The 26,145-nt window shown below is 39.9% G+C and overlaps 2 protein-coding genes across 2 annotated transcripts in view; both read left to right on the forward strand.

Moving 5' to 3' along the window:
* The first annotated feature begins 3,220 nt into the window (after positions 1-3,220).
* LOC139931510 (myosin heavy chain, fast skeletal muscle-like) lies at positions 3,221-13,207 on the forward strand. The gene is made up of 39 exons (XM_078283456.1): positions 3,221-3,427; positions 3,514-3,657; positions 3,746-3,902; positions 3,999-4,026; positions 4,115-4,229; positions 4,344-4,436; positions 4,529-4,592; positions 4,674-4,772; positions 4,866-4,969; positions 5,099-5,237; positions 5,360-5,478; positions 5,881-6,030; positions 6,127-6,297; positions 6,389-6,689; positions 6,828-6,898; positions 7,016-7,103; positions 7,227-7,344; positions 7,424-7,547; positions 7,630-7,766; positions 7,849-8,104; positions 8,201-8,443; positions 8,528-8,704; positions 8,794-8,939; positions 9,024-9,114; positions 9,218-9,607; positions 9,709-9,835; positions 10,000-10,118; positions 10,206-10,402; positions 10,499-10,682; positions 10,781-10,946; positions 11,086-11,210; positions 11,366-11,674; positions 11,762-11,965; positions 12,059-12,184; positions 12,291-12,461; positions 12,547-12,651; positions 12,749-12,844; positions 12,948-13,079; positions 13,187-13,207. Exons 1-39 carry the CDS (start codon positions 3,221-3,223, stop codon positions 13,205-13,207), a joined length of 5,814 nt encoding a protein of 1,937 aa, XP_078139582.1.
* Positions 13,208-16,025: 2,818 nt separating this feature from the next.
* ccdc66 (coiled-coil domain containing 66) overlaps positions 16,026-26,145 on the forward strand; it is a 31,615-nt gene continuing 21,495 nt past the window's right edge. Inside the window, exons 1-6 of the mRNA XM_078283623.1 lie at positions 16,026-16,036; positions 17,027-17,085; positions 17,662-17,684; positions 18,116-18,340; positions 20,119-20,368; positions 24,356-24,458. Coding sequence (XP_078139749.1) covers positions 16,026-16,036; positions 17,027-17,085; positions 17,662-17,684; positions 18,116-18,340; positions 20,119-20,368; positions 24,356-24,458 — 671 coding nt within the window. The remainder of the gene's footprint in view (positions 16,037-17,026; positions 17,086-17,661; positions 17,685-18,115; positions 18,341-20,118; positions 20,369-24,355; positions 24,459-26,145) is intronic.

Here is a 26,145-nt window from a genome sequence, read left to right on the forward strand (position 1 = left end):
TAATTCCTTCATGTTCGCTAGCCCAGCACTGTGTAGCAGTTAAACTTGAGATTCCATTTGAGATTCCCTAGGTCCATTCAACTTCTAATAGAAATAAAACCAATTAAATAATATAACACTTGAATAAATACTGTATTGCCTTAGTTGTCTTCTTTCTTGTATAATATCATTTATTATAATGAATGCATTTTAATGATAAAAAAGATTAAATCAATTTATGTCCCTAAATCTGCTGTCAAACCTGTTACTGATGAAATTCCCCTTTAGAATAAAGGACTTTTCCACGTCACATGGTTTTCACTCATTTCAAACATAATTTTCATGGAGGGAAAACCACAGTGAGAAGGCAAGTAAGTTTCCCATTTTTTTAAAAATGTTTAGCTGATGGTAACGATCATAACATGTCAACCCTGTTACCCTGTAGTCCAAAGGTTATACAATGAATTGTATAATTTCTAAAAGTTATTTTATAAATGCACATAATCCCTCACTGCATGCATGCCATGTGTTTCCATGTTCTTCATCACATGAGGAGTAATGGCCAATATAAGCTTAAAATGTCAACCCCGTTACCTTGTGCAAAGTAACACGGTTGCCATAAGTAACAGGGTTGACATTTTGTTAGAAAACAGTCTGTAAACCAAATTCAAATTTTAGAATAAATATCGTAGATTTAAGTCATATAGTCATATGACTCAAACGGGTCAAAAGATATAAGCAAATATGATGGTAACCCTGAATCCCTGAAAAGAAAATATGGCAGTCTCACAATTAATTTTTGTAATTTTGTACTTATGAATGCATGAATGCAGTTTGAATTGTGAAATGAGCCAAGACAATATACTTATTTGATTTAGCTGTGAAAAGAAAATGAGTGATATACTTAGCTGATTTACCTGTGAAAAGGAAATTAGTAATATATTTACCAGCCATACCTTGATTTAGCTGTGAATAGAAAATGAGTAATGGAATGTATGATTTATCAGTTTTTATTGTTTGTGTTAGCTTCCAAATGATTGTGTTCAAAAAGCTGCTGTTTAAAGCAGTTTAAACTGTTTGAATGAAGTTCAGCAAAGAGTCACGCTTTTTGAAGTTCATTACGTTATAAACATATTTTTGAACCCTTTTTCTAGCGTTAATTACTTGCGTCCCTGCTTTTATTCAGATAAAGATTGTATTTAAAATGAGTAAAATTGTAGTTGTTAACAGCTTCTATCCCATCAACTCTGTTATTTTGATATATTTTGATGATGTCATAAGCTCACCAAATGGGATGCAAATATTTGTATGTGTAGGGGAAGAGGAGACCAATCCTAAAATAAAGGGTAAGTTCTTTTAATAATGCCATTTTTTGAAAGGAAATCAAGACATTAAGCTGCTCAACACAAATGTAATGACTTAATGAAGTTAAAAGGCATTTTATTAAATAAGTATTGTTTTACACATTATTATTATTATTATGGTAGAATAAGGGACAATTAATATGTAAGAAAATTGAGAACATTTTAAAAAACAAAAAACAAGTTTTAGAAACATGCACTGAAATCACTTTCTTATAATTGTGTGACAGTAGGGTTGAATATAAGATAGCACTTTATTGATCCCCTTCGGGAAATATGCTATGGTCTGTCAAATATTTGCTCAAAATCCACAGCATTTAGCTGCCTAAGTTGGACCAATATGTTTTTCTGCAAGTCAAACTTGTCCTCTTTCTGAGAGAATGTTAAAGATGGAAAATAGATATTTTAAAAAATAGACACCACTGTGTCCAAAAGGCACCCATTTCGAGGAATGACTCACAAGGATTTAAAATCATGGTGAGCAAGTGAAGAAATCAGTTGAGACCATACTACCATACTAGGTTTGCCCTCACAAATGTCACATTCACACATTAAATACCTCAGTAGACCTCATTATGCATGCTCTATTTTTGTTTACAACATTTAACTTAAACTGTAGCACAACAGGCTTGAGTTTTGCTATTTTAAACTTAGTAACGCTTACCCTCGTTAATGAGTGAAAATAAAATGAGTTTCATTAGAACATAAAAGAGGTTGATGAAATCAAAACATGTGGTAATGGAAAAGTATTCCAAACAAATTATAAATACATGCAACACAACACCCACTGTATGGTTGCTGCTACTCTATTGAATCTTATCCTCTGGCATGAAGTCCTAAAAGTTTATAAGTACTACGCATGCCAAAAAAGGCTTGCCAGTTATGGTTGCAATGTTGCAAGCACAAGTGTTAAAGCTTGACCTGATTTATTTATAGATGTGTCTTTTTAAATAAATAAAAAAATAAATAAATAAATAAACTTGACTAGTATGGTCAAATTTAAAGTAACTGTTTAATGTTGAATCTGTTAGATTTTAGGCATGATAACTGATTCACATATGTTACAGTGTCAGTTAAGAGTTCACTTATAACACATGAAATATATGGACAGAAAATGATTTCTCATCTTGTATTACATGAGACAGTTAGATGGCACATTATTTTGCACTACAAGATGGGGGCCAATGAAGAGTCAAATGCAAATGAAAATGCATTAGAGCCTTTTGAAGACATCCCCATATTTAGTTTCTGCTTGGCCTGCAGAATGACATTAATATAAGAAGGCTCATGATGAGATGGACAGACTGCAGGGGATTTCAGAGACTACGAACTGGTGGTAAGTGAGACTGATGTTTCAGCTGTCATTCTTGGCAAAGAAGTTGTATTAGAGATGTTTAGTGCTTGACACACATGTTTAATTAATAACCAGTTTAATATTTATTAGTGGCATGATAATGTGAGATGGGGAAAGCTCTTCAATGTGAATACAAAATATTTCAAATAAGTAAGCTATGAGTCAAGGGTAAAAATCTGGTTGTGTGACTATAATTAAAATGTAGCAAACGTAAATGAGGAATATTATATGTATCTGTATTTGGTTATAATATACTAATCTGTAATCTCTATACTACCTGTATCACTACCTGAAACTCAAAGAATAACTCATAAACATCACAAAAAACTCTTTGTTCATTTAGGGGTTGTGAAAAGTTCCTCTGTGATTGGGTGGTAGAAAAAGGTGAGAGTTACCTTTTCTCTATTTAAACTACAGAATATAAAGAATCCTTGTATCATACAGTGTTCAGTCTCCAAAGCAAACAATGCACATCAGATAAGAGGAAAGTTAATTTCTGTTTGTCAATCTACAGAAAGCCGCCAACATGAGTACTGACGCGGAGATGGCCCTTTATGGCAAGGCCGCCATTTATCTCCGTAAGCCAGAGAAGGAGAGGATTGAGGCTCAAAACGCACCCTTTGATGCCAAATCTGCTGCCTATGTGGCTGATGCTAAGGAGCTGTACCTTAAATGTACAATCCTGAAGAAAGACGGTGGCAAAGTCACCGTGAAAGTTCTTGCCAACCAGGAGGTAGGTTGAAGTTTCATGAAACTCACAGCAGTGCAACTTACAGTTGGAATTTCAACACAAGCTGAAATTGTGTTTCAATATTTCAGGAGAGGACGGTTAAGGAGGATGATGTCACCCCTATGAACCCTCCCAAGTATGACAAAATTGAGGACATGGCCATGATGACCCATCTCAATGAAGCCTCTGTGCTGTATAACCTCAAAGAGCGTTATGCAGCATGGATGATCTACGTAAGCTCTTCTGCCTATGGAGTAAAGTATAATATTGCACACATATACAACATACTGTAAGTGGTCATATCTCTCTCATCCCCTTCAGACCTACTCTGGGCTGTTCTGTGCAACTGTGAATCCCTACAAGTGGCTCCCAGTGTACGATGCTGAGGTTGTATCTGCTTACAGAGGCAAAAAGCGCATGGAGGCTCCACCCCACATCTTCTCTGTCTCTGACAATGCCTACCAGTTCATGGCTACTGGTATGTTCTTGTCAAGAAAATGTATAAACTCTCAATAAACTCAATAATTTATGTTACATAGATGAGAAATATATTTCTTCATTTTTCCTTTTGCAGATAGGGAGAACCAGTCTGTCTTGATCACGTAAGTTTTACATCTATTGCACCTCTGTAAGACCAATAGCATCAAACAAATTGAGTTAATTTCTCTGAATCTACATATCCATCCCCAGTGGAGAATCTGGTGCTGGAAAGACTGTGAACACCAAGCGTGTCATCCAGTACTTTGCAACAATCTCAGTGGGTGGTGGAGAAAAGAAGAAGGAGGCAACATCAGGAAAGATGCAGGTATATTATCATGAGGATTTTATAAAAACATTGGAAACATTTCTGAAAAATGAAGACATAATAGAAATGTACTACTGAAATGAATATTAAAATGAAAAAAAAAACATATTACAGGGGTCACTGGAGGACCAGATTATTGCAGCCAATCCCTTGCTGGAAGCCTATGGTAATGCCAAGACTGTGAGGAATGACAACTCCTCTCGTTTTGTAAGTATGGAGGGATTTCAAACTGTGAGAAATATCTTCAATTATATATTGCCTATGCAGAGGGATGGTAAACAATATGCTATTCCAAACAGGGTAAATTCATCAGAATCCATTTTGGCACAACTGGTAAACTGGCTAGTGCTGATATTGAGACATGTAAGTATCAACTTCACATATTAAATGAAATGACTGGCATTATCAGTGGTGTAGATTTTGATTCATGAACAATGCTTATAGATCTGCTGGAGAAGTCTAGAGTGTCGTTCCAGCTTCCTGATGAGAGAGGCTACCACATCTTCTACCAGATGATGACCAACCACAAACCTGAGCTGATTGGTAAGATAAGCATTGCGATACAATGTTAAAACAACCCACGTTGTTCACATGGTCCATAACCAGTCATTCCTTTAAACCTTTTTTGATCTCCAGAAATGACGCTCATCACCACCAACCCCTATGACTTCCCCATGTGCAGTCAGGGTCAGATTACTGTGGCCAGCATTGATGACAAAGAAGAGTTGGTTGCCACTGATGTGAGTGATGTTCACTCTCATTTTCATTTTCTTAATCTATTATACATTCAATATTCCATCACAATTACTCAGTAAAATGTATTTTCCATAGTGACTTTTACTCAGTGTCAATACCTCTATTGAATACAGACTGCTATTGATATTCTGGGCTTCACCAATGAGGAGAAGATGGGCATCTACAAGTTTACCGGTGCTGTGCTCCACCATGGTAACATGAAGTTCAAGCAGAAGCAGCGTGAAGAGCAGGCTGAGCCAGATGGCACAGAGGGTGAGGATTAACTTCATGGATGAGTTAAAAAACCTCTGGCATGAAATTAATCTTTCTATGTCACATTTTACAAATCAGTCATATATCTAGTACATTTTTTATTTTTTTTTGGACATTTTCAGAGGCTGACAAGGTTTCTTACTTGTTGGGCCTGAACTCGGCTGACATGCTGAAGGCTCTGTGCTACCCCAGAGTGAAGGTCGGAAATGAGTATGTCACCAAGGGACAGACTGTGCCACAGGTCAGCAGATTATTCTGTTGTTTAATTCATTTCATACAATCTCATAATTAAATTAAGGGCCAGTACATGAATGTGGTTAAGTTCCTTATGAAGCTGAAGTATGTAGAAAGTATTTCTGTTGTAATGGAGGAATTTCATGAATTACATGTATCTGGAATAGATAGTTTGCATCTGAATGTCCTCTGTTACCTGTCACTGCATGTGTTGATTGCCGTATCGTTAGTTCTATTTCAGTTAAAATTGCACTGCTAGACATAATATTTGTCGTGTAGGCAAAAAAATCAAGTAATCCAGTGTCTAAATTTCAGTTGATGGATCTCTACTTTATTAAATCTGTGAGAGGACCCTCTTTGTGACACTGTGGATTCTAATGATATTGATTCAAATAAAACTTTTCTTCAGGTCCTGAACTCAGTGAGCGCCCTGGCTAAGTCTATCTATGAAAGAATGTTCTTGTGGATGGTCATCCGCATCAACCAAATGCTGGACACCAAGCAGCCAAGGCAATTCTTCATTGGTGTGCTGGACATTGCTGGTTTTGAAATCTTTGATGTAAGTATGCATTCATGGTAATGGATTGAGAAGATAATTTTGTAACAGAAGTTTTTTGTTTGCGATATATTAGGTTAATCCTATTTCCACCGACAGTACAACAGCATGGAGCAGTTGTGTATCAACTTCACCAATGAGAAACTGCAACAGTTCTTCAACCACCACATGTTTGTCCTGGAGCAAGAGGAGTACAAGAAGGAGGGTATCATCTGGGAGTTCATTGACTTTGGCATGGACTTGGCTGCCTGCATTGAGCTCATTGAAAAGGTACACAATAATGTTGTGACTTTATGTTAGAATTCATGATATGCTACAACAGTGCCTCTTCATGATGTATCTCTTTGCACTTTTTATATAGCCCATGGGCATCTTCTCCATCCTTGAAGAGGAGTGCATGTTCCCAAAGGCCTCAGACACTACCTTCAAGAACAAGCTGTATGACCAGCACCTCGGTAAAAACAAAGCATTTGAGAAGCCCAAGCCAACCAAAGGCAAGGCTGAGGCCCATTTCTCTCTGGTGCACTATGCTGGAACTGTGGACTACAATATCTGTGGCTGGCTGGACAAGAACAAGGATCCCCTGAACGACTCTGTTATTCAGCTGTACCAGAAGTCTGGTGTTAAGCTGCTGCCTACCCTGTATCCCCCTGTTGTTGAAGGTACAGTATCACTTTATAACGCTTATTAGGATTATGGGAATTAATGAATGTTTTTGTCTTTAAGATAAACAATATGCCTACTCAAAAAAGTCAGTTGAATGATAAAGTCTTGATATTAATAAATCAACAAATCAACAGAGACCGGCGGTAGCAAGAAGGGAGGCAAGAAGAAGGGTGGTTCCATGCAGACTGTGTCCTCACAGTTCAGGGTAAATTTTAAGAACAGCCTTAAGTGCCTGTTCGTAATTAAACTCAAATAAATGCAAGTTTTTATTTTTATTTTATGCTTTTCATGAAGAATGTTTGGTTTTATCTTGTATCTACAGGAGAACTTGGGCAAGCTTATGACCAACTTGAGGAGCACTCATCCTCACTTTGTACGTTGCCTGATTCCCAATGAGTCAAAGACTCCAGGTACACTCACAGCTAACCAATGTTCTTAATATTGTCTGTACATGTTGCAGTCATTAACACAGCTTAGGGGTAGTGGGTCTTTTACTTTGTCATAATAATTATGAAGTAACAACCTCTTCACAGGTCTGATGGAAAACTTCCTGGTTATCCACCAGCTGAGGTGTAATGGTGTGCTGGAGGGTATCAGAATCTGCAGGAAAGGTTTCCCCAGCAGAATCCTCTATGCTGACTTCAAGCAGAGGTATTACCTAATTTACCACAGAGTTTTCCTAACTTTGAAAAGAAGGTCCCAAATGTGACCATTAACTGTTTTGCAATAGGTACAAAGTACTGAATGCCAGTGTCATCCCTGAGGGTCAATTCATTGACAACAAGAAGGCCTCTGAGAAGCTGCTTGGGTCAATTGATGTGAATCATGACGAGTATAAATTTGGACACACCAAGGTAAACAATTGAGTAAGAAAAAACTAAACTCCGTTTCATGGATGAAAATCAATTGTCCATAATATTTTTATGTTCTCGGCAGGTGTTCTTCAAAGCTGGTCTACTAGGTACCCTTGAGGAGATGCGAGATGAGAAGCTTGCTTCTCTGGTCACCATGACTCAGGCTCTCTGCCGTGGCTACGTCATGAGGAAGGAGTTTGTGAAGATGATGGAAAGGAGGCAAGTGGAAATTCTAACCATATATTTAGGCTGAATGCAGTGCCAAAATGACTTTGTACATAACAGTGATTTCCTTCCATAGGGAAGCCATTTACAGCATCCAGTACAATATCCGCTCATTCATGAATGTGAAACACTGGCCATGGATGAAGGTGTACTACAAGATTAAGCCCCTTCTGCAGAGTGCTGAAACTGAGAAGGAGCTACAGAACATGAAGGAAAACTATGAGAAGATGAAAACAGACCTGGCCACGGCCCTGGCTAAGAAGAAGGAACTGGAGGAGAAGATGGTGTCTCTTCTGCAGGAGAAGAATGATCTGCAGCTGCAAGTGGCATCTGTGAGTAAATGTCAACAGAAAGCTTTGTTGATTTCTCACATCTTTTCCAGAGCAAATGTTGAAATATTTTCCCCTTTTCACTTTTGTTCTAACTAGGAATCAGAGAATCTGTCAGATGCTGAGGAGAGATGTGAGGGACTTATCAAGAGTAAGATCCAGATGGAGGCAAAACTCAAAGAGACAAGTGAGAGACTGGAGGATGAGGAGGAAGTCAATGCTGAGCTAACTGCCAAGAAGAGGAAACTGGAGGATGAATGCTCTGAGCTCAAGAAGGACATTGATGACCTGGAGCTTACCTTAGCCAAAGTGGAGAAGGAGAAGCATGCCACTGAGAACAAGGTTCATGGATATTCACTCTGTCTAATATATCATCCAATATTTGAATAATTACCCAATTATGACAATATGTTTTTACATATTCAGGTGAAGAACCTGACTGAAGAGATGGCCTCTCAAGATGAGAGCATTGCTAAGCTGACAAAGGAGAAGAAAGCCCTCCAAGAGGCACATCAGCAGACTCTTGATGACCTGCAGGCAGAGGAAGACAAAGTCAACACTCTGACCAAGGCCAAGACCAAGCTTGAGCAGCAAGTGGATGATGTGAGTTCATGAACATGCTGTTTGCTATTCAATAAGAATATATGCTTGCTGTTAATCCTTTGTAATTATAAACACGTGGTATTTTGCAGCTTGAAGGTTCTCTGGAGCAAGAGAAGAAGCTCCGCATGGACCTTGAGAGAGCAAAGAGGAAGCTCGAGGGCGATCTGAAACTGGCCCAGGAATCCATCATGGATCTTGAGAATGACAAGCAGCAGTCTGACGAGAAAATCAAGAAGTAATGTGGACAGAATTTGAAAACTGTATGCACAAAATATGTTATTGCAACCAGTATCTTATGATGATGTCATTTACTCAACAGGAAGGACTTTGAGATAAGCCAGCATCTCAGTAAGATTGAAGATGAACAATCCTTGGGTGCTCAGCTACAGAAGAAGATTAAAGAGCTCCAGGTGTGTAATGTTTGATTTCAATTCTATGTCAAACTTGTCATTGAGTTTTTATGCAATGTGTCAGTTGCATACATTCATTTAACAATATTTCTTAACTTTCAAGGCTCGTATTGAGGAACTGGAGGAAGAGATCGAGGCTGAGCGTGCTGCTCGCGCCAAGGTTGAGAAGCAGAGAGCTGACCTCTCCAGGGAACTTGAAGAGATCAGTGAGAGACTTGAGGAGGCCGGTGGAGCCACTGCTGCTCAGATTGAGATGAACAAGAAGCGTGAAGCTGAGTTCCAGAAGCTGCGTCGTGACCTTGAGGAGTCCACCTTACAACATGAAGCCACTGCTGCTGCTCTCCGCAAGAAGCAGGCTGACAGTGTTGCAGAGCTGGGAGAACAGATTGACAACCTGCAGCGTGTCAAGCAGAAGCTGGAGAAGGAGAAGAGTGAATACAAGATGGAGATTGATGACCTGTCTAGCAATATGGAAGCTGTGGCAAAAGCCAAGGTATAACGTTATTTTATATACATATGTACTGTATATTCACACTTGAGAAAAAACTTGTATTAGTGGAAGAATTACTGAACCTGTCTAATGTTGATAAACAGGGAAATCTCGAGAAGATGTGCCGCACCCTTGAGGACCAGTTCAGTGAAATTAAGGCTAAGAATGACGAGAATGTTCGCCAGATAAATGACATCAGCGCTCAGAGAGCAAGACTGATGACAGAGAATGGCAAGTCTTACTTTCATTGACTTGTTCATAAAATATACCAATGTACTTTTGAACTCAATCCATTATTAGACTCAATCTATAATTAGAAACCATTTTTTTTACTTTAATGCTGGGCCAGTTGGAAATGTATATATTTCAAATAAAAAAAATCCATTTCCATCTAGGTGAGTTTGGTCGTCAGCTTGAGGAGAAAGAAGCCCTTGTCTCCCAGCTGACCAGAGGCAAGCAAGCCTTCACACAGCAGATTGAGGAGCTAAAGAGACAAATCGAGGAGGAAGTTAAGGTGAGGAAAATTGTAAGAGATTTCAAGGTTTTTAAAGGATTGTATGTTCATTTATTCACTGGTTTTTATTTTAATAATCTTTTGCAGGCCAAGAATGCCCTTGCCCACGGTGTGCAATCAGCCCGCCATGACTGTGATCTTCTGAGGGAGCAGTTTGAGGAGGAGCAGGAGGCCAAGGCAGAGCTGCAACGTGGAATGTCCAAGGCCAACAGTGAAGTGGCCCAATGGAGGAGCAAGTATGAAACTGATGCTATCCAGCGCACTGAGGAGCTTGAAGAGTCAAAGTGAGTCAATGAAGATTTTGTTTTTCCTAACGGTCGTTACAAAATACTTGTTAGAATACAATACATGAATGATTACATTTGGCAAATGCTTAACAGGAAAAAGCTTGCCCAGCGCCTTCAGGAAGCTGAGGAACAGATTGAGGCTGTGAACTCCAAGTGTGCGTCTCTGGAGAAAACCAAACAGAGGCTCCAGGGCGAGGTGGAGGACCTCATGATTGATGTGGAGAGAGCCAATTCTTTGGCTGCCAACCTTGACAAGAAGCAGAGGAACTTTGATAAGGTGTGTTGACACTGATTACCTTGTCAAAACCACTGGAAGTGTCAAAGTATAACCATTCCAAAATTGGGTAACATTGCTCATTTTAAATTACTATGCAGGTTCTGGCAGATTGGAAGCAGAAATACGAGGAGGGTCAGGCAGAGCTTGAGGGAGCTCAGAAAGAGGCTCGTTCTCTCAGCACTGAGCTGTTCAAGATGAAAAACTCTTATGAGGAAGCTCTGGATCAGCTGGAGACCCTGAAGCGGGAGAACAAGAACCTGCAACGTGAGTTCTCACCTGATAATGTTAGCAACAGTAATTTGAAATATGTTCATGATTGTTAATATGTATGTATCAGTTAGAATGAGACACATAGCCTTCATTCTTTGACTTAGCAATATTAAACATATATAACCTTCTGCAGAGGAAATCTCAGACCTGACTGAACAGATTGGTGAGACTGGAAAAAGCATCCATGAGCTGGAGAAGTCCAAGAAGCAGGTGGAGACAGAGAAGTCAGAGATCCAGACAGCTCTTGAGGAGGCTGAGGTGAAATTTTAACTGGAAAGCTTAACATTAGAATTGCTAATGTATATGTTTTCCTTTGTCCATGAAATTTACATATCTTATTGAACAATAGAGACATGCCCAATATTACAATCAGAAGGCAACACGGGCTATGTTTTAATATTTTTACATTTTAGGGAACTCTGGAACATGAGGAGTCCAAGATTCTGCGTGTCCAGCTGGAGCTCAACCAGATCAAAGGTGAGGTTGACAGAAAGCTGGCAGAGAAAGATGAGGAGATGGAGCAGATCAAGAGGAACAGCCAGAGGGTGATTGACTCCATGCAGACTACTCTTGACTCTGAGGTCAGGAGCAGGAACGATGCCCTGAGAATCAAAAAGAAGATGGAGGGAGATCTGAATGAGATGGAGATTCAGCTGAGTCATGCTAACCGCCAGGCTTCTGAGGCCCAGAAGCAGCTGAGGAATGTCCAGGGACAACTGAAGGTACATCACATGACAACTGTACATGCCATTCTATGTGCAGCAACATTCTGATCTTTGTCTGTTTCTACAACACAATCTTAACATTAGGATGCCCAGCTGCACCTTGATGATGCTGTCAGAGCGCAGGAAGACCTCAAGGAGCAAGCTGCTATGGTCGAGCGTAGGAATGGTCTCATGGTGGCTGAAATTGAAGAGCTGAGGGTTGGTCTGGAACAGACAGAGAGAGGCCGTAAAGTGGCTGAGCAAGAGCTGGTGGATGCTAGTGAGCGTGTTGGATTGCTGCACTCTCAAGTAAAAAATTTCTTCACTAATTCTATAATCAATACATTTTTAAATAATATGTGCACATCATTGCTAAACTGAATTTTTCCTTCCTTTTCCTAGAATACAAGCCTTATGAACACAAAAAAGAAGCTGGAGGCTGACCTGGTCCAAGTCCAGAGTGAAGTAGATGACAGTGTTCAGGAAGCAAGGAATGCAGAGGAGAAGGCCAAGAAAGCCATCACTGATGTGGGTTTAAATTTTATTTCATAGTCACCCAGATCTCATCCATACATCTGGAAGAACATGAATTTCGTATGGCATTTCTGATTAACATAAATTATTCATTTTGTAGGCTGCTATGATGGCTGAAGAGCTGAAGAAAGAACAGGACACTAGCTCTCATCTGGAGAGGATGAAGAAGAACCTGGAGATCACAGTCAAGGACCTGCAGCACCGCCTGGATGAGGCTGAGAACTTGGCCATGAAGGGTGGCAAGAAACAGCTCCAGAAACTGGAGTCCAGGGTAAGATAACTGTTACACAGATTACAGTACATGACATTACAAAATATGCAGAATGAGTGTCATAGTTTATAATTCATTTCTGAAGGTGCGTGAGCTGGAGGCAGAGATTGAAGCTGAACAGAGACGTGGAGGAGACGCTGTTAAAGGTGTCCGTAAATATGAGAGGAGAGTGAAGGAACTCACATACCAGGTATACCAAGCTTACTTTTATAACAGTGTTCCTATTGACCAAATTACCATATTAAAAGCCAATTATTAATGGTAATTAATGTTCATACTTACATTAGACTGAAGAGGACAAGAAGAATGGCGCCCGGCTGCAGGCTCTGGTAGACAAGCTGCAACTGAAGGTGAAGGCCTACAAGAGGCAGGCTGAGGAAGCAGTAAGTTGAAATCATGTAAAAATGCTTCATCTATTTGCAAACGTTTTCACAATTTTTACTCTAGTCTTAGGATTTGCAATGAGAATTTATGATGGTTTCACAGGAGGAGCAGGCCAACACTCACCTGACAAAGTGCAGGAAGATTCAGCACGAGTTGGAGGAGGCTGAAGAGCGAGCTGATATTGCTGAGTCTCAGGTCAACAAGCTGAGAGCTAAGAGCCGTGAGTCTGGCAAGGTAAACATAAGTTTTTCATCAGTGCATGTTAATTCAATGAATATTAACTTTGAAATGATTGAAACATTTTATTTGTGTTTGCCTAAAAATGTGTTTATTTTTCACAGGGAAAAGAGGCAGCTGAATAAGTTCTCTTATGTAAAGCATTGCAATAAGTCATAAAATATGACAAAATTGTTGATTACATACAATAAATGTCACCACAAATATTTGTCTTGTCTTTATTCATTGCTTCATTCCTTTGAGCAGGAAAGCAGTCAAAGCATCTGACCTGGTAGAAGTTATGTGCTTTTCTATGTCAGGAATGATAGTCGGTGCCAAAGGGCCCAGACTGTAGTCCACTCAGTCACACCCATCATAACTGACAAATGAGTCTGAAGTTTCACATTAGTATGGGGATAGATTCTTTAAATGTGATTTTCTATGCTTTTGTCGACCCATTTGCTTTACCGATACAATGTTGAATCAATACTGTGTAAACTGGGGGATTTTAAGTTTACTGAGCAGCATTTAGTTTGTTTGCTTGGAAGTATTACATGAAAATGGCTTGGCTTCGCTGAAGTTATCCAGATATATCTGGGTGTTTTAATTTTTGCATCTCATATACTGTACATTTTATCAACCCATGACCTCCAAAGTGTGATCATATCATAGTTTTGATTAATTGACGTAGCATTCAAAATACAAAACAAAATACAAATTTGCATGCAACTTAGCCCACTACCAGAAAACAAAGAGTCTGATTGAGCAGCCAATCCTTGCAGGTTGGGAACTCTAAATTCATGTGATCAGCACAAACATTCATATTAACCTGTCTACAGGAGGCCATACATGTATATAGGAAGTGTCTAGGCATGCCTACAACCAGACTTTTTTTTTTCTTCCTTTATTTATCATATATTCACACCACATAATAATAACACAGGAAAACAAGTCAAAAATACATCAAAGACTGTATAAAGAGAAAAATAAAATAAAATAAGATACAAAAAAAGAGAAATAACGTAGTTAAAAGAGCAGGGGTTACAAAAAATAAACTAAATAAGTATATTTATGGCATTATAAATAGCCAGAGTCTTAATGGCTTTCTGGTTTTTAACACCCTGTAAAGTTTCGAAATAATGTTTCACTTCAATTTTAAATTGTATAAGTGTTTGTTTGTTTTTTACATTTGTGAATGTAAAACCTACCATATAAAATGAAAAAAATTAACAAAAAGTTTTTCTGTATGAATATTATTCTTTTCATATAAAAATATAACATATTTTTTATCTAAATAAATCTTAGTGCCACATAACCTTTCAACCATATGTTCCAAGTCCAACCAAAAAAGTTTAACATATATCGGTCTACATTCATAAAACAAATGTAAAATTGTTTCAACATCAAAGTCACAGAATTCACATGTTCTACCAATGTCATTTTTATGTATTTTTAGATTATTATTTTTTTCACATGTTGTGACGGCCCTCCCCCTCTGCTTGCTTACTGGCTGTCTTGTTTCCCTTCATGGGAAGTTATTGGCAGAGTGGGGAAGGTCGTCAGCCAATTCGTCTCACCTGGGTAGTTGGGGCTCAGGGTATATAAACTGTTGTGCCACGCTAACAGATCCCTCTTTTCTTTTCCTTCTCTCCTCTGTTTGGTCCCAGGTCTCCACCTGCCATGTGGGGCTAAGCCTGTGTTCCTTTTGCACCTTTCAACATTCACAAACACTACATTTCATTCATCCATACATTGCAGACATGACTGATGGTTTACATTTACTCCCACCGATGCCTTTTGGCTTATTTTTTGGTTCACTTGAGTTTAATTAAGTTAAAATAAATTACTTTTTGAATTTGGAGTCACATGTGGACTCCCTCTTTGTCACTTATTAGACCCGGTTTGTGACAATGTGGTTTGTGGGATTTATTAAGTGGATAATTTTAAAATATACATCTTTGACTTTATTGGTGATACAGTACTTGTCATACTACTCTCCAACTAATATTTTCAAAATGGGCAGTCCAAAATTGTTTTGCATTAGGAGTGGTGCCTCCCCATATTCAACCAGACTTACCACTTGCAGATAAAAAAGAGGGAAAGGGCGCCACCTCTCCATATCTAAACAATGGCAAGAAATACAGTGGCAAGTGGAGACAAAACTAACTCTGTTACATCCTCCCCGACTGAATCCACTTGCACACTAAATAGAAGAAAATATAAAACATGAGGGAAACAATACTTTTACGGAAGCGTACATGGCTTTTTCATTTGCATTTTCATTGCATTTTGTCAAGGGTTTCACATGGCAGGAGCACGAAAAAACAAATGTAAAGGCATTACTGAATTTTACACATAGGCTAAATAAACAAAATAGGCTGCACTTTTTTTTTGTTGCATTTGGATTTTTTACATTTGAATTAACATTTGAATATTGTGCGGGACAAGTCTTTGAAGATGAAATGTCAAATGTTTTACATTTTCAGTAAATGTGCTAATATTAGCACATGAATATTCAAATTCAAACTGGATTATTCCATTTAAACTTTCATTTTGACCCAAATAATATATCCAAAAGCAGAAAAAAATGAAAATCGGGATTGTATTTTCATTTTCCAAACTGGATTAACATTTGAATATAGTTAACTGTACGCTTCCATAATCAGGAGCAACCAAAGTCTACAGAAAAAAACTACAATCATAGCGTCTTGACGGCTTCAAAAACGTAAGTGTCCAAATAGAGCTGATTGGCCATTCATTTTAGAGAGGCGAAAGAATTAGCCAATCGGTGAAGCCGTTATTGGTCGTTGTCAGCAACCAACGTACACAATGAACATCCAGGAAGTGGCGTGTGACAACAGTGTGACTGATAGCAGCGTTTTTTTCAAACAACCTTCAGTTTCTGTCCTCTTCTTCAAGGTTTCATTAAACACGTCGCCGCTTCAATGAGAATCTTTTGCCACCATGAATCTTGGGTGAGTCTGTCTTTTCAAAATAAAAGTTGCTCGCTAAGATGTCGACCGAGGCCGTCGCTGTGTTATGGATGGGGATTACAGCCAGCGACAAAACAATGAGCAAACCCGCGAAGAACAACAAATGTGTGCAACACCGTTTATAACTGTAATACAACTGGGAAAAACAACGTGCTGTACAAAGCAGTTGTCATTGCTGTGATATAACGTTAAGCCCAAACTGAATCTACGGTTTTATTTTGGTGTACAACAGCCATATCGTAACATAAAAAAATATATATGTTTTAGAAATTCTGGCCACTTAAAATGTGTTAATTCAAAATGGGACTACTTCAGTATTTGTGAAAATTGAGAGCGACAATAGCCATGCCGTTTACAAAAGTCATGGGCCATGACCCACAGAAAGGGACAAAGCCGGTAAAGCGTTAGCTAGAATAATACGACGGTTAGCAGTAGCTGTCAGGTTAGCATTGTACATTAATGAGCTACGAACATCAATGTGAGTCAAAGTCCTATTACTTTGTTAAAGAAACAGTTTGACCATCCAGGTTCCTCACATGCAAACGGCCAGAATTCAGAATACTGAATGCAACTCTATGCAGACTACAGTGTCAGTTGTCAACATGGTACATACTGTTGTGTCTGCATCAGTGTTGCAAAGACAAATTCCGGTTTTATTGTAGATTTATTGATGATTGAAGTTATTCTGATTTTCAAGCAGCCTAGAATTTGGTAAGCCGGGAGATAGTTATTTCTGGGCACCTAAAGGACTGAGAACCACACAGACGAGGATGTGATTCTGTGACTTTGGTGATGAGACAAATTTGTATGTCCAGGGAATCAAACCTGTGACCCTCCAGTTACAGGACAGTCTCTAAAGTAGAGTAGTAGGTCAGCTGGTTTAATGAGTCTGCCCCAACGTTAGGACATTTCCTCAGTTTGGATCTCAAGGTTTCATATTTCAGCTCTGATATTTCCTCTTTTTGTGAACAGAGACGGCTTGCTGTTTGAACTTGACAATGGGAAACCCAGGCTGATTTTACTCAGTCATGGTAAGACGCTTCAGTTTTCTAATCTTTATTTCTTCAGGGAAAGTTGGAGCTTCATGCTCTTCTTCAGCTCCACCTGCTTCACATTCATACAGTTTCCACACAGTCATACTGGGAGCTGCCCAGTCTGCTACTGGTGGACACCGAGCAGCTCCTTAGGTGTTAAGTGCCTTGCTCAAAGGCAACTCAGAACGATTTCTCAGTCAATTTCCTTGCTCAGATTTTTTTGTTGCTGGTCTGGAGATTCAGACTGGTGACCTGCAGGATCCAAACCAGCTCCTCTATCCTGTGGGTTACTGCTGAACTTTTGCTTTGAAATGCAGAAGGTGATAGTGATTTAAAAAATTTTGCATAATTTATTAAGCAATATGAAAAAATGCATATAAAAGCATTTTGGGTGCAAATTTGCCAAGCTTGAGTCTTTTAATTATTTGGCATGCATGTGTGATACTAAATCAGTTTTCTCATAAAATTTCAGCATGTCTCAATGTTTTACACCTATGGAAGTATTGGTAAATATGAGCCAGTGAGTGTGTGTTTGGAGCCACTGTTCACTATTACGTCTTTCTTCCACTGCAGGCGCTGAGAAGAATCCAGCTAAGGTAGGAATCATCTGCCTGACTATTTGGATCAATTCAAATCAGATCAATTCTACACTGATGCAAAGCACTGACAGATACTGTGACCAGACTAGCCATACCTTATGCGCTTATATTAGACTGGACTAATCAGGTAATTAGTAACAGCTGTATCAATTAACTCTCAGCCAATCACAAAGAACAGCTGAACACAGAATGAGACATTGACCTGGCGGAGGTTTGACAAACGACGATTATGCCGCGTTCAAGTCATATGGATTAACTTTCAGCAAGTCAACTGCTAGTGGCGATTACAAATTACATATGGGAATCATTTTGTATGCTCCAGTGTCTGTCCAGTGTCAGCAATAATAGCGATTGAAAAACAATAAAATTACACTGGTATTATCCTTGTAAAGTTTCATGTGATCTAATATAATCGAATGCGATCCCAGCTGTCCTCCAGGCCCAGAGCGGACAGCATCCTGAGCTGCAGACAGCCCTCCTGCCTGCAGGAGGTGCAGAGCGAGGAGCAGCCAGCCAGGCGGCAGGCAGGGAGGCGCCGGGAGGCCAGGAGCAAGGCAGCAGGAGCAGCGGCTTCCTCCGCTCTGACGTCATCCACCGCCGCAAAGACACGGACCAATCACACGGCAGAGAGCAGCGCCAGAGCTGCGCACAAGGTAAGTCTTAAAGTGATTATCAAATCCAAGAGTGGCAAAGTCAATACGAGACCGATCTTCCCAAGATGTCTTGGAGAGAAGGAACATCTTTCCAGTTTGAGATGGACTGAAGAGCAGAGAACATTTAGTTTGAGATGGACTGAAGAGCAGAGAACATTTAGTTTGAGATGGAGTGTTGTGACATCAAGCCTTCAGTTACCTAGCTGTTCATTTTCCCAGCTGTTTCCCTTCTAATGCTAATATTTGGGCAGCCTGCCCAGGTAAATTAACTGCCTGCCTGTACATTATTAAAAGTAATCACAACCATCATGGAAACTGAGGTATCATTGCTTTAAAATCATTGAAGAGGACAAGAAATTCTAGTGACTTGGCAGGGCTAGTACTTGGCAAGGCTGGTAACACAAACCAGCCTTGCCAAGTCTATTTAAAACTAACCAGTGCTGTGATCTGGTACTTTAATTACTGGATTTAAAAATAAGTAGAGATGAGAGGTACAAGGGGAGCTTCAGAAGCACACAGCCTTCCGGTACATGAAGACAAGACAAGTTCAAGCACTTGTTGTCGCTTGTGGGTGAGGAAAACACATTGCATTATATTTATTTACCGTAGTTCCACACCAGCCAGGATTTCATGAGGCCAACAGTTTGCCTCCATTCACTGTCTATGAGAAGCAAATAACCTTGTGCGCACAGCATGGTGGGATATGTGGCAACACAAACCAAGCCCGCGACACGAGAACCAATCACAGAAGACCAGCCTTCTTTTTGATATGAACCACAGCGGTGAGTGTGACATTTATTTTCTGTAATAAAACACAAGGCACCATGGATCCAGAGCAGAGACAGATGGAGTAGCGAGTGTTCTTCACCCTCAGGTTTCTGAAGGGCTGTTTTGAAGCCTAAAGATTGTGTTTACGATCGCCGCCATGGTGACATTTTTTGGAGCCTGAGCAGCCAGAGTGAAGCTGAGGGTCAACACAGAGCCACAGCTAAGCCTGCTATTGGTTCATAATCAGTGATCTGTCCATCACTGGACAGGACACCTGTCAATCACTAGGAAAACAACCCCGTTTTATAACCGTTATATCAATCAATCAATCAATCAATCAATCAGACTTTATTTGTATAGCACTTTTCATACAAACAAATGTAACCCAAAGTGCTTCACAGACTAAAACTTGATAAGACACAATAAAACTAAGGAAACGTCACAGACTAGAACTTGATAGGACACACACAATACATCTAAGGAAACACTAGAGACAAGATTAAAGCACATAAAACAAGATAATAGCAAGATACGGGGACAAACATAAAAATAAAGAAAAACCTAAAATGTTCGGATTAAGATGTAAAACTAAAAGACTAAAAAGGTAGGTCTTGAGTTTGCTTTTAAAAATGTCAACGCTCTCTGCAGGCCTCAGGTCTTCCAGAGGCGAGGACCACAGTAACTAAAAGATGCCTCACCGTGGTTTTTTTTTTTTATCCTGTTAATGACAGTTATTTTGAAAATCTCCATAAGCACACACATTAGAAGAAGTGAAATTAGCTACTGAGACCAAAACCTCTTGTGTAAAAAATGTATTGACTTTATATTTTTATCAGAAGTTGGGTTGTGGTTTGGAGTCTTTTTGGAGCCGGACTCTAGCGGCTGCTGCTGCTGCCACTTCCTTATTGGATTCAAAATTCAGGTGTATAACACTGGTCATGCTAACCTCTCTGCTCTGCCTGTGTGTGTGTGTGTGTGTGTGTGTGTGTGTGTGTGTGTGTGTGTTGAAGGTGAGGTCAGACAGACCCAAACACAGTACCGCCATCCAGTCCTCCAGAACCAATGGGAAAGCAGGACGGCTTCAGAACACTGTGACTCGAGCCAATGGCAAGGCGGGGCTAAAGGATACGCTGGCCAATGGGGAGGCAGAGTTGAAGGAGAGCGTGGTGTGTCTGACCAATGAGCAGCTGCAGCAGATCCTCAACACTGTCCAGACCTCTGACAGCAGCTGGCGCCCCCTAGAGGACCAGAAGACCCAGGGTAACAATACTACTACTGCTACTAGTACTAATAATACTGATAATAATAATATCATCAATAATAATAATAATAATATTGTTATTATACATGTAATACTATGATGCATTTACACTTGGCTAACTTGAGGATACAATGCGTCTCAAACCACCTCCAAAGGTGCTAAACTTCTGTTCACCGGCCACAGTGGCTGATAGAGCCCAAAATGTCAATTTTCACAGCCAACTAGATAGTAGACTATCAGACAGGGGCGAAACCTTTTTGTCAAGGGCCCTGGTGCAGAACTTTTGTTGGGGCCCCCACCCCGCCCTATCACACACAGACACACACCCTCCTCCATCACACAAACCTATATTATGGACAGCACAGTAGCCCCAAACAGCCAGACATGTCAAACAATCAAACCAATACACTAGAGAAACAACAAAACACAAGTTGACTCAACATCATGGCCATATAACCTCAGTAGGCCTTCTAATGTGACGGACAGCTATGATGCTACCAGACACTACCTTAGGATTGGCTTCGTTATTTTAACTCCTATTTGGGTGGATACTTAATGTGATGGTCAGCTGTGATACTGCATATAAAGTTTTAATATTTGAGACTTGGGTTCCAGAGGCTTTAAAATATAGTGCAAACATACATTTGGGGCGGCTGTGGCTCAGGAGGTAGAGCGGGTCGTCCACTAATCAGAAGGTCGGTGGTTCGATCCCCGGCTCCTCTAGTTCGCATGTCGAAGTGTCCTTGGGCAAGATACTGAACCCCAAATTGCTCCCAATGGTTGTGCCAGCACCCTGCGTGGTAGCTTGCCGCCATCGGTGTGTGAATGGGTGAATGTAGGCATTATTGTAAAGCGCTTTGAGTGGTCGGTAGACTAGAAAAGCGCTATATAAATGCAGTCCATTTACCATTTACCATTTGGAGCAGACACACAAATCATAACCATAACATTTAACATTGATCACAGTCAATCCCTCACCACATTTAAGAACAATAATGAATTAAATGAAAACAGTTTTACTCACCATTAAAATTCCAGCCCTTATGTAACAGCTGGCTCATTTTGCGTGGTAACCATAGAAACGGCCGCAACACACAGCTGTGTAGTCAACAAGATGCTGCTATAACGATAGCTAGCTAGCTAACGTTTGCATCACATAGCCATATATAACTACTGAATTGTAATGTAAGTACCTGATACACCTTATCTTGCACCGACACTTCGGGGTCTCAACAGGGACGGACTGGGGCAAAAAAATACAGCCCTGGACTTTGACCCAGACCAGCCCACCACACCCGGCGTGCGGATACTCCACAGTCCCTGGCAGGGTCACGATACCTTAATCTTACCTCACGATACTAAAGCATCACGACAACAAGTAGTATGATAATAATATGATATTATTCTAACTGAACAGAAATATAAAAGCAACATGCAACAATTTTCAAGATTTTACTTGGTTACAGTTCATATGAGAAAATCATTTGAGAGAAATTCTGGGCAAAGGAGAAATGCTCGATAATGTATGCATGCAAACCTTTTTCTGTACGCTAACCGTCTGACTCAAGGAGGTTCTATATTAATCTATATTAATCTGACCATGGGTCTGACTGTAGCTCACCATCTGACTTCCGGTCGCGTACTTCTTCGGGTGTTATGAGGCTCAGGAACCAAATTGTTGCATTAGCGCCCTCTGTGGCGACTGTTGGTATAACTCTATCTGACTCATGGTGCGTTTCCACAGGATCCGACATTTTTGCGACATTTTCCACTTATTTGCAATGGATTTCCTAAGACAACACACTTAACATGCTGCTGCTGCTAGTCCATTGACCCATTGTGCTGTCAGTTGACAATCATTGATAGTCACCTGTCGGTCTACTTCTGTTCTGGTCTCCTTCCTCCTTCTGTTCTATCTGAAAGTCATGAAGACTACATTAGTCATTAAGTCATTAAGATTACTTAGGCCCTCAGTTACCATGGGATTACTGAAACCACCATGAATTAAAGAAATGGTAGAAAATTAATCTAATCTGAATTTTGAAACATTCCTTCCCTTCCCCTCCCTTTAAATATATCAATAAACATTAGGATGCGATTGCTCTTGACTACCATACAAGTTTTACTCTTTAAAAAAACATTGATGTAACTACATACACGTCGGTGTGCTATATAAATATTGTACATAAATATTGTAAATCAATGCATTTATTGACTACTAATTACCAAAAATCGCAGTTCTGTCTCTCTGTATTTACGTTTTCAAATTGCCCGCCAAGTATTTCCTGGAACTATCTGAAGCTGTCACGTGAATCACGTGACGATCAAGCATTTTGAACTTCCGTTGACGCAACTCTCTCTCTATATGGCTCTGCTCAGGACCAGGCGGCTGTCGCTTCCCTTGTACAAAACAAAGCCCTTTGAATGAGGGAATGGTGTCAGGGGCCCAATCCAATGTCCGCACTCACAAACTCACAGACTTTGACACGCGTTCCCAACAAGTCCGCGAGGGTTCAGGACGTCCCACTGTGAAATCAGTAAGGGCGCGAGGGCTCTCTGGCAGACTTTATGAGCCCTTTAGACTTTCAGCAAGACCGCAATTCAGCAGACTTTGCTTGAGGGAATTACCCACAGTTCATAGCGTTTGTGACGTTAATATTCATGTGTGTGAAAAATATCAGCCAATACACCCAATACAAAAAAAAAAATACATAATTAAGGAAAAATAACCATAAAAAAACAATTAATAAGAACTTCGAGAGAAACAGGCATGAAAGGATCAAACTACATGCAAGATACAGTTAAAAGAGAAAATATTGCAACATTAAGACAGAATAAACAGCTCATTTGAGAAAAAATAAAGTTAAGTTTTCCTACGCTTTTAAGAAGGATGTTAGATGCTGCTAATATAAGCAGCATGTAATATAGCCTTTTGCTTTCTTATGTTCTTATTTGTGCTCATTATAAGCTTTATTAAAAGTACTTTTTGCTTTCAACGTGCCTCCAACTGTTTCTTTTTTGTTTTCTTTTTTTACGTATTGTAATGATGTAGTGCAGTGCAGGTCGTGTACCTCTCGTAGAATTAAGAGTATTTTCTATAACCATTAGCACAGTATAAACAATGCAATGTTTGCAATGTTGCAAAACATATACCTAGGTCTATTTAACATTATTCATCAACATTTTTTACATTTTAGCTTAATAATGCTGTTTAGTCAAAAGCGCAAACAAAGAGTAAATTACAAATTGATTAATTGATGGGAGATAGTAACATCTAACGTCGTCATGGCAACACGTGATGCCATTAAGTGCTGTCCCATTCCTCATATACCATTTCGAGCCCTCATGACTTCTTGCACTCAGGCGCTACAGCTGCGCACACAGGTGACGTCAATTAAGACCGTGAGGGCTCAGGGCTCAGTCTGTAGGGGGGACATTGGGATTGGGCCAGGGGCAAAGAACTGATTAACTTTTCACACCGATTGGCCAAAGGGGGGCGGGGCAGTGGCCGGGGCTTCTCACGAAAACGCATATAACTTCTTAACCGATTCACGTAACACCATCAGACTTTGTGGCCAATCAGCAGACAGAAGAAGAGTCAAACCCTCCATTATTGATCAAATCAAACAACATGGAGGCACTGGAGAGCTAATTTCCTGTTTAGACCATAGACCATCCTGCCAATTTCTCCAAACCTTGGTCCAGTGGTAGAGGAGCAGCTGCAATGGAAACTGAACAGATAGAGAGCTGATTGGTCATGTGGTGTTGAGATAATCAGATAAAATGATTAAAGGTGTGTAGAATGTGAACAGACAGATTTCAGGTCCAGTCAGGAAAATGTGAAACAAATTGGAAATTATTAACTTTTGGCAAAAATCCACAACTGTCATATCTTGACAGTTGCATAGCGTTGGCGGAGGTATGCGCTCTGCTGAGTGCCATCTAGTAAATGTAATGTAATTCAGCTCTTTCCTCTGTCCTGCTAGGAAACCGTAGAGACTCTAAACCTGGCTCCTCAGTGAACGAGGCAGGAGGAGAAGGAGGAGGAGGAGGAGGAGGAGGAGGAACCTCACAGGATAAAGACAACAAGTGAGGAGCTCACCTGAGGATGGATTTCTACAAGAAGTTTGTGCTGCATGCTAAAAAAAAATGTCCGGTGAATCCCATGTAGAAGGCTTTTGCAAAATCTTTTGGGCAGATTCACATTCCAGTCATTTAGCTGATACTCTTATTTCCAGAGGGACTTCCAACAGTAGCCTAGAAGGTCAAGCTTCTATTCCTAGATCACCAACATTACAAGCAACCAATAGTAAGGAGTAAGTCCCACTTCCTACTGCTGCACTCTGGCTCTGTCAAAAATAACCTTTGCTCTCTTTTCAGCCATCAGAAGTTACAAACATTAACATTTTTGCACACCTGAATGTTCCAAAGACAGGAGTGTAGGAGAAATTCAGCAATTGAAAGGAAAAAGCTCCCGCACACTGTCCACTTCACTTTAAATTAAATTGATTCTATGAGGAACAACATTTCCGTACAAAGGTGAAAAAGTGCCAGCCATCAGAAATGGCAAGAAATGGTCTGGTAGCTAGTTGATTATGACACACCGGTTTTGTTTTACAGTCTACCCATTTGGTTCTACTGTACAACATGCAGGAAAGACTTGTCAGCAGTATACCAGATTAGTACCAGATTTTTGCCGTGGCAGAAAATATTGATAGCTACTCAGGTATGATCACCTTCAAACAAGGGAATGCTTTTTTAAGTATGAAACAGGTGAATTGTATTTTTTAAAGGTAATGTCCATTCTATCAGTATCTTGGCAATGACAAGAGACAGAGGGAGTCCGGGTCAGAGACAGCAGAGAGCAGCCAGACCAACCAAACCCCGAGTCCAGACAGGACTCTGCTCCACATGGCTTCACTACAGCCTTTTCTGTTTTTTTATGTTTGCAGCTCTTATTGCTCAGTGCGATGGAAATCTTCCATCAAATTATAATAATTATATAAAACAATTCCATTCCATTATAATACAGAGAAATATTATAAGATTTTTGATTTGATCAATTTAAGATTCAAGTTAACAGCTGTAAGTGATAGACTAGCTATGGCTTTGTTACAGTGATAGCTAATCTATGTGTGAGGGGAAACATTTTTTTTTTGCCAGTGAATACGACTTTGAATTTATCAATTTGGGCCAATGCTAAGGAGCCAGCACTCTCTCTCTCCATGTAGAGTGAACCTCGCTCAACCAATGTTCGTATCACAATGTGTTTTTCCCACAGCGCGCCATGCGGCTGGGGGCAGAAAGTGGCAAAGTCAGGTCACTCACTCACTCACTCACTCACTCACTCACTCACTCACTCACTCACTCACTCACAGACTGTTTGCAGGAGCCTGCACTTCGTCAGATGGCCTCTAGAGGGTGCGCCGTGGGTCTGCACAGGATCTGTGCTTGTTGGAACTGTAATGACTAATCTATGCTGACAAAAAATATAAATTATTAATAAAAATGCCCTCTTAAGATGGGGTGGTGGGTAAAAGTGACTATGTAATTCAAGATGTCACAATTAACAATAAAATAAAGCTGTCCTATTAGGAGTGGATGGCTGTGGGGAGAAATGAAAGAAAATCAAATCTAAGTAGAACATACTTATGGCAGTGAGCCTAATTCTTTATAATAATATTATATATTATATTTTATTGGCAAGCATGATGACTGTAAAAAGAAAATTTTGACTGCACCCCCAGTCAAAGCAGGCTAAATTCGGCCCTGCTAA

The sequence above is a fragment of the Centroberyx gerrardi genome, chromosome 5 (assembly GCF_048128805.1).
Source record: "Centroberyx gerrardi isolate f3 chromosome 5, fCenGer3.hap1.cur.20231027, whole genome shotgun sequence".
NCBI lineage: Eukaryota > Metazoa > Chordata > Actinopteri > Beryciformes > Berycidae > Centroberyx > Centroberyx gerrardi.

Coding starts and splice junctions, on each gene's coding strand:
- LOC139931510 (XM_078283456.1), top strand. CDS start 3,221: ATGAGTACTGACGCGGAGATGGCCCTTTATGGCAAGGCCGCCATTTAT. Junction 5,479..5,880: donor AGGGACAGACTGTGCCACAG/GTCAGCAGATTA, acceptor ACTTTTCTTCAG/GTCCTGAACTCAGTGAGCGC. Junction 6,690..6,827: donor GTATCCCCCTGTTGTTGAAG/GTACAGTATCAC, acceptor ACAAATCAACAG/AGACCGGCGGTAGCAAGAAG.